The sequence below is a fragment of the Amblyomma maculatum genome, chromosome 10, assembly GCF_055883805.1.
Source record: "Amblyomma maculatum isolate TAMU_Amacu chromosome 10, ASM5588380v1, whole genome shotgun sequence".
NCBI lineage: Eukaryota > Metazoa > Arthropoda > Arachnida > Ixodida > Ixodidae > Amblyomma > Amblyomma maculatum.
In genome coordinates this window covers 66,537,439-66,554,318 of record NC_139353.1, presented here as the reverse complement: position 1 = coordinate 66,554,318, position 16,880 = coordinate 66,537,439, and the positions used below count along the sequence as shown (strand labels likewise).

The 16,880-nt window shown below is 42.2% G+C and overlaps 1 protein-coding gene across 2 annotated transcripts in view; it reads right to left on the bottom strand.

Annotated features, from left to right (window-relative positions):
• LOC146176725 (uncharacterized) overlaps positions 1 to 16,880 on the bottom strand; it is a 48,148-nt gene that overhangs the window by 10,537 nt on the left and 20,731 nt on the right. The window contains exons 2-4 of one of the 2 annotated variants that reach the window (XM_084582934.1): positions 9,703 to 9,845; positions 9,578 to 9,639; positions 6,609 to 6,692 (exon numbers count right to left, since the gene is read on the bottom strand). In XM_084582934.1, coding sequence (XP_084439060.1) covers positions 6,609 to 6,692; positions 9,578 to 9,639; positions 9,703 to 9,845 — 289 coding nt within the window. The remainder of the gene's footprint in view (positions 1 to 6,608; positions 6,693 to 9,577; positions 9,640 to 9,702; positions 9,846 to 16,880) is intronic. The other variant, XM_084582935.1, reaches the window with a different exon arrangement.

The window sequence follows — 16,880 nt, the reverse complement described above, 5'->3', positions numbered from 1 at the left end:
ATTACATTACTAATTTTTGTGATTATCCAAGTAAACATAAAAAAGACAGTAAAAAGACAAGTAAACATAAAAAAGACATAAAGCACCATCCCCAACGCTTTCCTTGGCCTCGCGGACTGTTGGCTTCTTTCCTTGATATATATATATATATATATATATATATATATATATATATATATATATATATAAGCAGATCAATGAAGGGGAAATGAGGGTGCTCGTTATAATACATGAAGGAAAGAAGCCAACAGTCGGTGAGGCCAAGGAAACATCCCCAACGCTTTCCTTGGCCTCACCGACTGTTGGCTTCTTTCCTTCATATATATATATATATATATATATATATATATATATATATATATATATATATATATATATATATATATATATATATAAAGGAAAGAAGCTCATAGTCGGCGAGGCCAAGGAAAGCATTGGGGATTGTACTTCGATATCTTTTTTTAAATTTTTGCTTTGGTAATCACATAAATTAGTTATGTAATCTGATTAGGGGAAATATAAACAAACACAAAGTAGAAGGAAAAAACAATGAGCCGACGGTGGGAACCGAACCCACAACCTCCGGATATCGCGTCCGTGACGCTGGCGATAACAAAGGATGTTCCACGTCCACCGCTATGGTTGGGGGTGGCACTGGTGAACCCATTCAAGGTTCGTATACAGGCAACAGCAATACCCAAGAAAGTAGCAGGTGGGACAGCGGCCGATGTAGTTTAGTTGGAAGAGCACCGGACGCGATATTCGGAGGCCATAGGTTCGGGTCCCACCATCGGTACGTTCTTTTTCCTTCTACTTTGTGTTTATTTATCTTTTCCCTAAAAAGATTACATTACTAATTTATGTGATTACCTAAGTAGAAATTAAAAAAAAATCACATATAAGTGCAATCGCCAATGCTTTCCTTGGCCTCGTCGACTGTTAGCTTCTTTCCTTCATGTATTAACGAGCACCCTAATTTCCCCTTCACTTTATATATATATATATATATATATATATATATATATATATATATATATATAAGCAGATCAATCAAGGGGAAATGAGGGTGCTCGTTATAATACATGGAGGAAAGAAGCCAACAGTCGGCGAGGCCAAGGAAAGCGTTGGGGATGGTATGTTTATGTCATTTTTTTTTAATGTTTACTTCGATAACCACAGAAATTAGTAATGTAATCTGTTTAGGGGAAAGATAATTAGACACAAAGTAGAAGAAAAAACAACGTGCCGATGGTGGGATCCGAACCCACGACCTCCGAATAACGCGTCCGGTGCTCTACCAACTGAGCTACATCGGCCGCTGTCCCCCCTGCTACTTTCTTGGGTATTTATGTTGTCTGTATACGAACCTTGAGAGTGTTCACCAGCGCCGCCTTCAGCCATAGCGGCGGACGTGGGACGTCCTTTGTTACCGCCAGCGTCACGTAGAACGTGATCAAGAGCGAGGGCGAAAGCTGTGCTAGAACCCTCTTACGCTACCTATGGCTTCAAGACTGCCAGACTGCCAGACGTCCCACGTCCGCCGCTATGGCTGAGGGCGGCGCTGGTGACCACTCTCAAGGTTCGTATACAGACAACATAAATACCCAAGAAAGTAGCAGGGGGGACAGCGGCCGATGTAGCTCAGTTGGTAGAGCACCGGACGCGTTATTCGGAGGTCGTGGGTTCGGATCCCACCATCGGCACGTTGTTTTTTCTTCTACTTTGTGTCTAATTATCTTTCCCCTAAACAGATTACATTACTAATTTCTGTGGTTATCGAAGTAAACATTAAAAAAAAAATGACATAAACATACCATCCCCAACGCTTTCCTTGGCCTCGCCGACTGTTGGCTTCTTTCCTTCATATATATATATATATATATATATATATATATATATATATATATATATCAATATATATCAATTTTTCCTCTATGACACAGCAAGTGGTGGCATTTAGCATCAGTTCCTGCCTGTGGTTTTGAGTGCATTTGCGGTTTCTGCCTTTTGAGACGCCTGAGGAAGGTGCTACGAAAGAATGCGGAACATTCGGGCCACTTCGCCATGCTTTTCTCTTCTCCGGAGCATGGCGCCGCTCCGGACACAAAAGCACCGCGTAACAAGCACGCTTGGAGTACAACAACATTGGCCTCGATCCCCTGACGCCTTCGAGGCCGGACGTCAAGGGAGGATGGCCCCCTACCATGCCGTCACATCGAGGTCACCGGGTCTTCTGCTCCTGATGACAGAGCCAAATGGATTTCCGCGGACCACTTTACGCAGCGGACGAGTACGAGTACCGGTCCCCACTCGTCGGTATGGAACTAAACCACAAAACTGCAGACAAAAAAAAGTGTGTGCGCCAGCAGCTGTGCACACAGGAGAAGATCCGAAGGGAGTGGGTTGGTTGTGACGCTGATAAGGACGGGCGGTATAGTCGCTTTTTCGCTTTGCGTTTTGAAACATATCACCGGGCTCCGACAGAGCAGAGGAGTCGCTGACAAGGCTCACTGAACGAGAAAGAACCGGCGTTTCAAAAGAACCGCCGTTCCAGCCATCTAGCAGATCTTCATCCATAAAAAAAGCAAAAGAACCACCTCACCGGCTCTCCAAAAGAGCGGCGCACTCCGCTTAAAGACAGCTGGCGGCGAAGACATTACTGAGAATCTTGCAAGAAGAGCAGGAGGTTGCTTTCTCGCATTGCTAATAGATGGCGCGGAAGTCGCACCCGCCTTTGACGGAAAGGTTTCCTGAACGAAACAGAACCAGCAACCAGCTCTCCGAAACGACGGCTTCGACCACTCCCATTGCTCCGACTGCTTCGACCGCTCCGGTTACGACGACTCCGGCGGATCCGGCTCCGACTTTGTGGAGCCAAATAGCTGACCCGCTCTTTGAAAGGAGCGGTTCCGAAATCCGGCTCGCTTCTTAGCGACCTATCCCTAATTCAGATGTGTGAACCTATATTCGGTAAATATATTCTGTGGTCTTTAGAAATGCTTTATACTGCTTTGAAGGAATTAAATGGTAACGTAATATCGATGCAGTGTTTATCAAGGTTTAGTAATTTTACTGCTTGATCTTCAAGGTTCTGTTTCTACTAATTCGTTCTGTCGTGCAAGGTTTGGGAAGGTACAACGTGGAGATATATCTGCACAGATAAAGTTCAGCTTTATTTTAACTATTCTAAGCTGATCTGGAATTGTGCCAGTTGAAGGGGTGGATTAAATGTGACAATACTGGGTTAATGTCAGATGACCGAAAGTTCATGGTTAAGGCTTGTATGTTATCATAACCATGCACATGGCAGATTTGGCTTTAATTGCGGTAGTAGTCTTAGTTTCCGCTGGCGTAACAGCACTTAGTACTATAGACTTTATTTGCTAGCCTACGTTTCTTATGTTATTGTCTGGATGGTGGGGGAACCTTGCTATATTTATAAAATGCTTATTCAATTCATCTGCTCATTGTTTGCGCTGAATGCATTCCTGTATAAAACTATTTGTTGAAATTGAGGGGAGTTTACGTGTTTGCTGATAAGGGCATTAACGTGTTTCCCTACTTTAGGTAATATGCTTGCGCTTGAGGCGCTTCCCATTTAAAATACACATGAGACAGGCTTAAGGTGTGTCGGTTGTTTAGCGATGGGCGAAACGCTCCTGACAAATCACACGTGTAAACCGCGCAGCCGAAGATGTCTGCGCAAGGCTTTGTTTTCTGCACTCTCTGCAAGCTGGGCACTCGCAGCAGTTTTCGTCGTGTATGGGCGCAAGCAGTTCCTGCTTCTAATATGGCCCAAGAATACCAACTCCTGGTTAGGCGAAGCGGCACTTTTCTGACTTTAGAGTTTTTCCAGATTACTTGACGTTCAGCACACCCGAAGCCTTTTAAACTGTTCTTCAAAGTATTAGGAGAAGGCAACGACCTCATCTATGTGTGCCAAACCAATCTGCCAATGCAAGCTACACTCGCTAGACCGTCGCTAACTCGCTAGACCGTCGTTTCTGCCGACCAGAGGCCAAATCGCACCAACTTAAACACGAATACCGAATCCGGTGTAGTGAAGGCGGTTTTCTCGTGGTATTTTTCCTCAATATCTACTTTCCAAAAGTCTCTTGTAAAGCCACGTGATTAGAAATACCTAGCTTTTCAATGGTGGTCAAGTGGGTCGATGCGGACGAAAAGGAACATTTTCCTTATGTTGTTTTAGCAACGGTAATCGACGCAGATGCAAAATGTTCCGTCTTTTGCCTTCATCAAAACGACTAGGGCTGCCTATGAGCTTATTGATTGCTGGATGATGTCGTCATGAGGCATTTCATCCACTTGCTCAATCATAACTTGGCATTCTCGAGGTTGCTCTTCAGGTTTCTCCGCGGGAGCTAGGGGACCTTCCTCGAACGAAGTGACGCAAACGGGATTTTGAACGATGATTGAGACCGGTACTCTTCGCGTGGTGACTCTCTCCAACGCAAATGGTCGTCGATGTCATCCCACCGTTCGCAGGGAGAGGTAATGGGATGCGAATGCAAAACCACGAATTTCAGATTCGCCTGTTCGGGTAATGTTGTAGAATGTGGCCGGCGCCGTCACAATGGAAACTCAAGAGGTAGTTATTTGAGCGCCTTCAGGCGCTGCATTTAATAGGACTGGGAAGTCCTTGGTTGTTTTGGCGGCGGGAGCAAAGGAAAGTCGTTCAGGACCGGCTTGCTTCCGACGAGAGGAGTTTGGTGGTTCTCGCCCGCAAAATAGGCCGGTGTAGATATTAGTGTGCCCTTGTGTAGCAACCATCGCTCAAGGAATGCCCAGGTTCTCCACTCACTACGTTCGCGACTATGGCCACCCGGGGCATTTGGAATAATGACAGCAAATGGTGGAGGTCCTCCCGGCTGACCTCTCGGATAATATGCAGTAAGTTTTCATTGTTCAGAGAGGTTGCATCGCCGTGGATAGGTAAGCGAGTGCTGGGCAATAGTACTGCCTAGCTCTGGAGGCAAAGACCCTCGCAATGTTAGACACTTGCTGTGTGAACTCGGCAGCGGTTCTCGAAGGGTACCTCACAAGTCCGGCAAAAAGTGTTTGTTTGACGCCTCGCATTAGAAATTGTGTCTTCATTTCTTCGGACATGCTAGGATTAGCGCGACGAACAAAGCGCTTCATGTCGTCTATTTAAGCAGACTTCTTCGTTAGGCTGCTGAACAATAGCTTAAAGGAGCAATTAAGCTCTCTCCTTCCCCACGACGCTGACGAATTTCAGTTGTTCCTTCTTTAATTCCAAACCCATCTTTAGGGAAGACTCGAAGTTGTTGTGCCACATTCTAGCGGGCCCATTCATTGCGAAGAACATGCTTCGAATCTTCAAGGCATTGACCCAAGCGTTGAATGCTGCAACCACTTAGTCTTGATCCAGCCAGTCTTGCAGATCTGCAACCTGGGCTCCATTGAGAACTGGCTGCTGTCAGGACTGCTGGAAGACGAGCTGAACAGATGCTTGCCTCTGGACCATTGTCGTTGGTGAGGCGCCTTCCAGGGTCTAGGGGGGCCCGGAAGTAACCTGTGCTCAGGCGTTGCCTTTGGAGCCACCAGCTCGTCCGGTGGCCTGTAGGACGGTCACCTCCCCACTGTCACAGGAACAATGCAGTTATTTCGGCTTGTAGGCAACGCTCCGGAATACAGAGGGCAGCACCACCACCAGATGTCGTGCAGTGGTGGCAAGCCCGTTGGCCACAAACGAGAAGGCTGATGTTTGACCTAAATAAATGTTTATGGGGCTGACATTTGCCAGCAAACGAACTAAATCGGCGGCGGAGATAAACGCAAGGATGCTCGGCGGTATTCGAAGTAGGAATGGTCATTGAAATGGGCAGTGCTCAATTTGAAATTGCCATACATTTAACTAGGCAAACCAGATAGTGAAAACGTGCGGATTATATGAAAGGTTAAGTTTGCGTGCAATCATTCCAGGCTTATTTCGCCTTAATTAGCGCTTCAAGAAAGAAATAAAAAGTTGCGTTATGCGATACGCGCATAATATCGGTCCGTGCACTAAACGCACAGTGAAGAGGCCATATGCCGACTTTTAAAAACCAACAAATATCTGAATGGTTCGCGGTATTATACTTGAAAGCGCTTGTCTGCAGCGCTTCGCTTTCTAGGTTCAAAAATGCACTGCATATGGAGCAAGTGTACTTTATTGATTTTGTGTTAGCCTGTGCTGCAGTATAGAGCAATCAATTTGTAACTTAATGTATAACCTAACAGGCCGTATTAGCACAATTACAAGAAAATAAAGCCGATTTTGCAGAGCAAGTATGACAATTTCGGATAGTTAACTCCTACGATTGTACAGCGTGCACGGTTGCATCAAAGCCTCTGCTCCTTTATGTTGAGAGAACTTTGCCAGTTATATTTGTAACCAAAGGTAAATGAAATCTCCCAGTAGTTCTTAATCTTCTTGCGAACAGGGTAATTCGAGGTCCCAAGGATGTGAATCTTGCAGTTGTCAGCGGGTTTCATCGCCTCGCTTTAAAAATGTTTGATAACTAGTATTGCTTCCATTAATATTTTTCTGAGAACACTCTCAGGTCTCCGGGGAGGAAAATACATACGGCCAGCAATAATAACTTCGAAGACGCCACAGGTGCTTTCTTCGTCTTGATATAGCAATTCCTCTTTAGTGTTAGCTCCAGTATCTATCCGTGAGAGGGAGAAATACGAGTTAATTTTACTTCTGTAAGCACAGTAAAAAAGAAGAGTTAAAAGTCTATCAAAAATGTTTAGTTCGAGTCAGTCACAATTGTCTTTAGTATTTTTTTTGAATTCTCACTAATTGCGAACAACAAAAAGGCTGCTAATGAGGACACATTCCATAAAAAACTGCTTTGTGGCTTTCGTATATTTTGATCTTATAGATTAGCTGTTATTTTCGGTTGTATTTCATCACTGCCACTCGCCTAGCCTGCAAAAAGGTTGCGAAATTTTCTTATATTATTAATATGATGCACACAATATCATTCGGTGCGCTTGTTCTTGTCAATAGAAATACATGAATCATCGTTACCTCTGCCATTTCTGACTGTTAAGGAGCGCATCGCTAATTTTCTAAGGAAATAATTTTTGTTCAATGGGGATAGAATTAAACCGAATAATTATTATATGATATTTCATATCTTCAGATATATTGTCCCAGCGATATTGTTTAACAGGCATGGTAAATTATTGTTAACAGGCACATGAACGTGTGTTTCGCTACATAGGAACGCTGCTGTTCCGCTCAAACAGGTGTGCTGAAGCACCAATGTAGACAGTTATTTTTGTTTCAAACAAAGGTCTTAAATACCCTGTTCATTGATGCTTGCATTCTCGCGTCATTACGCATATGGAAAGCTGGCGGGTGTCCCCGCAAATAAGCATCCAGCAGCAAGGTGCGCATTCCGAACAGAGCTTCGCAGGTTGGTAAACAAAGACGTCTGAATTTAATAGTCCAAGTTCCGTAATACTCGTATGAATATTCAACGCATCCCGCCACAGGCCCGTGAAGAAGGGCCAAGGAGGTCCAGGAGTGAGGCAAAAGCGCCAGCAAAAGGTAGACACGCGACAACGATAGGCAGAGCTGAATCGCAGCATAAGTCTGGTCAGAAAATTGGTATAAAATAAAGCAGCATTACTGCGTTCGCATATGACACCGATTTATGCATAACATTTTGGGCCGAATTTTTTCACTTTATAGTATCGGGGTGGAAAATTATGCATGAGGAATATATGGATACATAATAATAAGCATGTATTTTTAAGCATTTTATGAAAGAAGGCTTGATCTTAATTTCGCCATATAATGTACGGCCTTATTTGAAAACTTAGTTTAGCCGAGTATCCTCACCTAGAAAGCTTGCAGTACGCAATTTATTTCAAAAATTATTCTGCTTTTCTTATGCAGTCCTGAAAACAAAACCTTTAGTACACGTTAGGTAATTACGCATTGTTATCTTTGACTGTTTCTGTCAATATGTTGATGAAAGTGTCTAAAAATTTGTATACCATTTTATGCATATAGAAAGTAATTTTAGAAGCGCACCACATGTATTCTTTAAGATTCACTACTCAGTGCAAAGCACGAAGAACGTCGAACAGAAATTTTCGCCACTCATTGAAACCTGAAGCCATATCTATCATACATGACCTAAACAGCATTTTACAATTATATTTTACCTTATTGCAGATGGTTTCTGCACTTCAGTAAATGTGTTCAGTGGAACTCCTCAGTAAATGTTTTTAGTTGAACTCCTCAGTTGATTAGAGCTGGTCCCTTCACACTAACTGCAATATCAACAATTAATAAGGATATGCGCAGGGGTATCTTAGGGCTGAGTGTCACACGTGACGCAAAATTTAGGGGACACAGACCTGGAAGCTTTTCTACGAGTACCGTAACGTGGCAGTACGTCTACTAGACATGAAGGAAATAGTTATACTGTATCACTTATTTAGATGGTTTCCTTAGTATAAAAAACAGTTGCGATCGAAAGTAATTGTATGTATGGGGAATTATTTTTGTATAAATGAGCTACAATGCGAAGCCCCAAATAACAACATAATGCACACAACTCTACTCACCTTCATATGCTAGATGCGAATTTTCATATTACAAAGAAAGGATTTTGTTCGGTCTTAACTAAAACTTGAATGTACGAGATGTTAAACATACCGGATTAAAAACGCGGTGCAGCATTTGCAATTGAGGCTTCGACTAGGACAGATTGAATAAACAAATTAGTGTAAACATTTAAAATGTAACTCTCTTGAGGGATTTGATGTAAAATGCCAGGTAAAATCTATGAGTTTTTCTCTCTTTACACCATTATTCTCTTCATTTTAATAATGGACGCCCTTTTTGGTAATAATATAAATGCTAAAATACTCTTTTTGTGAATTAAATACTTAGCGTCTTAACGAAAAAATAGATCTTCCGTAAATATAATTATGCCAATGTTCTACATGATGAGTAGGTTTCAAAAAAGGTTTCTCCTGCTTTAAATACAGCAATACAGCCGGCAAACATTGGCTCTCAATTGAAGCTGGAGAAAGGTTTTCAATAAATTCATATTTCAGCAGCAGTACGCATTTGTAGGAGCTAGTACATACCCTTCACTTTAAAAATATGATACATGAGATCGCTGGGACTAGAAGGTATGTGTTAAGCACTAATCCATGTTTAAAGCAGAAAAAGATTCCCGATTACTTTATAGTTGCCATATTGCGAAATAGGCGCGATCTATAGTCCTGTTCATATTAAGGTAATGGACTATGTGCAGCAAATCTTTTCTTGCCTAAAGTAGAAAGCAAAACCTGTATAGCAGTTATAAAATGGCAGAATGCAGCATTACTAGCACTGTAAATCCTTAGTGAATGCAATGTAGCACGCAGCTCTGTGTTTGTCGAATAAACGGTATATCTTAATATCCTAGTTTTTGTAATCCTAATTTAGAGGCAAAAAGTTTAGAATCTTTAGAATGCTGCTACTTAAAAATCAATGAGTTCAGAAGCGAGAAATAAAAACCAATGCAGATACAATACGTACCTGGTAGCCCCACGAGCATTTTATTGGTAAAAACAAGTCCCCAGAGATAAGTTGTCGAGCTTCTGAAAGACGCAATGAAGCATTTTTTGGGCATCTGCCATAATAGAAATAGAAAGTCCACACACCTTCCTTCCTTTGTGTAAATAGTCCGATTGAAAAAATAGTCATCATACTTCCAGTCTATGTTGATCATCTCGTCAACTTTACAGACTGCGTTGCTCTCTTCAGAAGAATTGTATACCCATATCTTTTCACTCGTGTTCAGAAACTGAAAAAAATAAAAATATGTTCAACCTTGTGTTGAAGATTCTATGCTGGCTTTCCCAGTCAACAACTATTGACTGTTCGGAATCCGTTAATAAAGTAATAAGACTCATTTGTGGCACTACGGCCATAGGTTTTCACCTTCAGCACTTGCTAACGTTTTATCATCGGAGCCTTTGAACCCTAGACGCGCTCTTGAAAGCAATCATCGTCCTTTCATGGATGCTTAAAAAATGACCTAGCTTTTAGTCACCTTTCTCTGCTGTACCTTCATTTGCGCGTGCATATCATCGAAAGCAGCAAATACTTATTGCTCTTTTGAGGATATAAATAATCGCTCAAATGTTTTATCTGCTAACGCTTAACATTAGCAATCAGTTGGACTCGTTTCACTCATTGCCACCTGATTGATGAATTCATTCTGCACTTGCATAACAATACCCCCAACTGGCATCTAATATTGAAGATATACGGATATTAGTTTGTAGTAATGTAATATCTATATCTATATCTTCTATATAAAACTTCGTAATCGTGAAGACATAATAAATTCGCAAAAATACTAAATGTGCACAAACATAGAGCACTTTGTTAAAGGTTTTGCCGGAGAAGTACTGTTTTAAAGTATCTAGTAAGAAAGATCACTGCACATGAAAACATCTGCAAACAAATGGTTTGAAGCAAAATACGTTGATTCCAGTTTAAAGGTCATATTGTGGAGCACTTAAAATTGGAGAACGCCGTCAGAGAAAAGCAGGAGTGCGCTATGAGACATAGAGTTGAGGAAAATGCCAACAGAGGCGCCCCAGGGCATTGGCGGAAGGGTCAGCAGTGGGTTTGATGTAGAGGTGAAAATATCACCGGGAAAGCCCATGGGCCAACGATGGAGGCAAATTTCAAGTCTATAGACAGTAGAACGTTCTGGAAACTGCAGCTGGATGGTCACAGCAGGTTCGCCAGCCTTGTGTAAGCTATTGCGTGGGGTGAGAACTTCATTTCACATCACTATAGGTGACAAAGTACAAGGCCTTTGTTGCGGCGGATATATTCAATCATGAGGAGATGCGTGTCACTGTGGATACCGAGCGCCATCTGGCAGTCACTGCGGATGGTGTCCGTACCTTTAGTGTTAATCAAGTGGACTATCAGATACCGAGCGCCATCTGGCAGTCACTGCGGATGGTGTCCGTACCTTTGCTGTTAATCAAGTGGACTATCAAATTGGGCGGGACATATATTCGTAAAAATATATTAATTTATATATTTTAAATAGACATATCCAAATCAGGTTTCTCGTTCACATTTTTATAACGCTTTATTCATTGCCTGTAATTTTTAGACTATTGTTTAACATCTAAAATCGAATGAAAACTTTTTTTGGCTGTTTTTTATAGAGATGAGTAAATACTTCAGGTAAGATGCAAGAGGCGCACCTAGGGTTGTTATCTTTCACTGCATTTGTTAATGTGAGGAAAATATTTCTCCTAATATGGTGCCTAGTGACTGCCTATGCTCTGATGAAATAGGCTTAAGTTGTAGCACGTTAGACATCACACCTGCGATGACTGCGCAGTACAATTATCGTCGTATGCCCTTTAAGTGTATGAAGTATTATTTTGACGCAAATGTACATTCCAAAACTTTTTGCAGTTTCATCCTGTGTGCCATTCATACTTTCAGAGGATAAATGTGCATTTTTGCAAGATAACGCACTTATAGGTAAAATGGAGGATGCAACACGTGCGCAGACTGTGACATCTTCCTGTGAAAGGTTTCGCTGATATGTGCATCAACCGAGCGTAATGCGTATCAGGATGACCAGTGTGAATTATTAAAACGCAACCTTATCGTTGCGCTTTAATAATTCGCATTCTTATTAAACGCAACCTTAATTTGAAACGTTATTAAACGCAACCTTATTAAAACGCAACCGTCGTAAACACCCATCATGAATACCGCAGTAGTACCGCATTATAGTTTGTGTTTTTTATGTTGTGTTTTTGAAGCCAACATCGACAGATAACAAAGATTGTACTTTTTGTTTGGTCACGTGCGCATCTTTTCTCATAAAAGATATTTCTCACGTAATGTGAGCGAGGTATGTTGTCTACTTGCAAAACACATGATCTCAGCATGATTCACTTCTATCCAAGGCGAGCATAAAACTAAAATCTGTTTTATACATCCAGTTTTCCAGCAACAATTCAGAAAGAAGGATGTTCTTCAGAAAAATAAAATGGTAAGTTCGTTGACTGCGAGTCCATGTACTACTCTCATTTCGGACATAACACTGTTCAGAAAGAAGAGAAATGCTTCGTATGGTGTGTTACGTTTTCCCTTATGTGCTTTGTGGTAAATAAAATAAATATGAAGGTCATAAAGTGAACACAAAATTATCCGCAGCAAAACCCTAATGGATAATGCCGGCTACAACAAACGAGACGTAAAGATGTCATATACTAAACAGTGAAAAGCCAGTTAACTCTATGATCAAAGACATACTACACGCTGCAAAGTTAGAACATACGCTACAAAATACCTGTGGCTTTCATAAATACAAACTAAATTCAGCGTCGGGGAAATCCACGCGATGAAATGATATTTGCTGGAAATTTGTAAATAAGTTCGAGGCTGCTCTGTAGCTTGCCGGTTGGTAGGCCTGGTATCTACCGCGGAAGGGGCCTTCGAAGCGTTGAGACCTAACACTGTATTACTGTCTGGCGCGGTACAGGTCTCCATAAAAGGCGTCAGCGATTTTGAGACCACTTAAGAGTTCGGCAAGGTAGACCAGGCCATGCCACAACGAAATGTGGCAAATCTTATCGGAAGCCTTGTCACGTTTCCTTAAGCATATATGAATATCCTTATGAATATCCTGCTATAGGCAGGATATTCAATACGATCCACCCGCACTTTCTCTCTCGCTCCTATCGGCAGTGAGTGAGATTGCCAGATATATATTCTAAGGGTCGCCTACTTTATGCCAACGTGTAATTTTGAAGTTTTAGGAAGCCTGGTAAATACACATCACTTTGCAATATGATTGAGCATCGAATTTCCTAAGATAATTTCTAATCATCTGAAATCATCTGCCATGGCATCCTTCATTGTACCCGAGCCATCTCGGGTTCTTGATTGCCGCCTAAAAGTTGTCGATTGTCTTAGGGTGAGATGTTAACGTCTTCGTTGTCCAGATAATTAGGCGTCCGTTTTGTCAACTCTGTAGGCGACAGACCAAGAACAGATATAGAGGGCGGCACGTTTCCCAGAATTCCATTCAAAAATAAAATATTCAAACGAAATTGCACTAAGCCTGGGGGCATAGTCCTTTCAGTACAATTTTGCAACATCTTAAGAGGAAGCATCGAGATTTCCATGTTTGTAAGATGTTTTATTCAGGCTTGTTGAGGGCTCCTAATTAATTCGAAAGGTATTTCCTATTCATAAAGATGTATGTCAAACTACAGAGCAGGGCGGTAGGTTTTGAATTGTTATACAAATAAAACTAGAGTATAGTTCAATACTTTCGCATGAGATCAGTAGTGTACGTTAGGAAGCTAGGCGCAGAAAGTAGTGGAGGAATGTTCCTGCTTAGACCAAGTATACTGACCGCACATTCGGAGCACGAGTTGGATTTAACTAAACGAACCTGATTTCGAGCACATTTATCAAATACAATCTGACAATAAATAGCAGCTTACCACTACTGACTGAAACAAAAGTATATATCTGCTCTATCTTGGCGCTGCTCACCTATAGGCTAGAAGCAAGCAAACTAACAAAAAGGATCGAATACAATGTGGAACAATTGCAACGCATGGAGAAACAAATAATCGTTTTAACGTTGTACAAGACGCTCGCAGAGCGGGTGAACGAAAATTGTGAGGTACGCTGATTCTGTTCTACGAACATGCATGGTATAGGCCGGGTATTTATTCGAAGAAGACGTCACCAATAATCTCTTTGAGCGAGACTGTTCTGCACACGAAGCTGACGGGAACATGAAGCGGTAAATGGTAGGCATGCGGGGACCATGGCTGTTTGAAAGGCACAGGAACCGGGTTTATTAGAAATATGTGAGAGGCTCTCGCCCGCAGTAGATGCGGTCCTTCCCACAATGATGAAGATACTTCCGGCAGGTGACAGTTTGTCCTTTCATGTTGGAGGATTATATGGTAATCTAGGCCTGTACTCTTTAACCTAGAGTAGACAAGTCGCTTTTGGCCGCGTTGAAATGGTCGTTAAGATTGTTAAGTGTGCGCTTTATATCTCTGGCGGTTGCAATTTTATGTAATGCTGAATTTTACAACCTGGTTCAAATGTGTGTAATATAATAAAAAAACAAGTGGTAATTCAGTGATGACGCGAATATCAAGTGCATGTATGCGGCCCTTAGTTAAGAGCAACCACAATGTCATGTGATAACAATGTCTTGTCATAACAGAGCAGATGGGGCTCCAGTGTCCCGAAATGTTTACCTCGCTACTTTAGGGCCGTCACTCTATTCTTTCTGCTAGTCAATTTTAAACGCTCCATCATTCTTAATAGACTAACGTTGTGGTGCATTAGATGATGCTATATCTTACTGACGTGAATCCAAATGCACCCTAGCAATACAAGCAGGAGGAAAAAGAGTAGGTTACTCCATCAGATTTTTTTTTATTGGTTGTAATCAGCTGTTAAACCACATGTTATTTTAATGGTTATTATATAAACCGCTACCCTTCAGTGAGTGGAGTAAGGGTAATGATGACAACGAAGAAAGAATGGCTGCACCTGAAATAAATTATAAGTTTTACGTAAATGAGCAACAAATATACCGTGATTCAACGGTTGCAGGAGCGTGCATCTTCCATCAATTTGATTCATTTTCAGTGTCAGAAAAAAGCGGCTGTAAACAAGACGCCGGACTGTATACTACATGTGTCATCTTTGTTCATGTGTCTTCATGCGTTTACGCAATCGCCATTTAGTACGTTGAGGGCACGCCTATAGTCTGATTTTTTGGAAAGCGGCCTTGCGCATTTAGAAATCTTCAAGGTCTTCAACCATCTGCTGCGTAAGGACAAGCGTAGCTTTGTGATAGCTATGTCAGAGCTACATCTCAGATAAACCACTTTAACTACCAGATACGCCATTTATTTCCTAGCGTGAGCATCTTTGGATGGCGTCAAGCAAACTTTTAGAGAGCTTTACGAGAAAGCTATTCGAAGGGTAGATGCGGAGAATCCCAGAAGAGATGAGATATGGGGAGTGGTCACCTACTAGAATGGCGACACAATTCCGCCAGGCTTCTACAATATTCTGAATACTTGCATAAAGTTCAGCGTGAAGCAACAGGCAAAAAATGTGACCTTTTAAAGCAGTGCCGATATCCCCGAGAAAAAGCCGATGTCGATTTTGAATATATATGATCGGCAACTCGTTGAGGGCCCTCTAAGGCACTCATTGGGCATGCGAGGCCGCTAGCGTCGTCTTAGAAGTGATATCGCGGACCTTCGTTACAAAAACATATGGAACGTAGTCAACAGATGACACGTAATTGACAATTTCGCTCCTAGATTTACCTTGCGGCATGCCAGTGTGCTGCACCGCCAAAAGGTAGAAAATCAATCATGCATCCATACACAACGTTAGATGCTACGAAACAAATTTTACATTAATATTGCAACACTGCATCATGCTCCCCCTTCATGGATCACTGCCTTGTCGTGGCGGAGGGGCTTGCGAAACTCGATGAAGTCGTGAGCTCTGCTGTGTAGGGCCACCCAAGATAGACAGGTCACGGCAGAGAGTTCTGACAAAATGTGATTCACTGGAGAAGGTAATGGCAACCCACTCCAGTATTTCCTGCCAAGAAAACCCTATGGCCAGTCACAATACCATTAATGATATGGCGCCGGAAGATGAGCCCCCCAGGTTGGAAGGCGTCCCACATGTTACTGGGGATGAACAAAGGGCGATTCCTAGTAGCTCCAGGACGAATGAAGCGGCTGGGCTAAAGCCAAAAGGACGCTCAGTTGTGGATGTGTCGGGAAGCGACCGGAAAGTCCGATGTTGCAAGGAGATGTATCACATAGCAACATGGAATGTAAGATCTATGACGCAAGGTAAACTGGATATCGTCAAGCGAGAAATGGACAGATTGAACATTGATATCTTGGGTATCAGCGAGCTCAAGTGGACCGGAATGAGAGAATTTAACTCCGGCGACCATTATGTCTTTTATTGTGGGCACGAATCCAAGAGAAGGAATGGGGTCGCTCTCATAGTAAACAGAAGAATGGGCAAAGCAGTGCTAGGGTACAACCCCAAAAACGACCGAATGATTTCACTTCGGATCCAAGGTCACCCTTTCAACATAACAGTTATCCAAGTCTATGCACCGACCACTACTGCTGAAGAAGCTGACGTTGAGAGATTTTATGCGGACCTACAATGCCTTTTAGACCGCACCCCATCATCAGACGTCGTTTTTCTCATAGGAGATTGGAATGCCAAGGTAGGGAGTGAAGAAATATCCGGAATTACAGGCAAGTTCGGTCTTGGTGAGCCAAATGAAGCTGGGCAGAGGCTAGTAGAGTTTTGTCAAGAAAACAACCTGACCATCCGAATACTCATTTTCAACAGCACAAGAGGCGCCTGTACACATGGACTTCACCGGACGGTCTGTACAGGAATCAGATCGATTATATTATTTGCCGGCAGAGATGGAGAAGCGCTATACAAGCAGTAAAAACAAGGCCTGGGGCCGATTGTGGCACCGATCATCAGCTTCTTGTTGCCAAGATTAAGCTTCGATTGAGGAAAACGCAGGAAACTAGAAGGCCTTTCAGGTATAATCTGGATCAAGTTCCATTAGAATATGCTGTGGAAGTGAGGAATCGATTTCAAGAATTAGATCTAGAAGACAAAGAGCCCGAAGAGATGTGGTCTGATGTTCGTGATATAATACAAGAAGTTGCTACTAAGGTAGTTCCAAAGCAAAAGAAATGCAAGAAAGCAAACTGGTTATCTGAAGAGGCTTTGCAAATAGCTG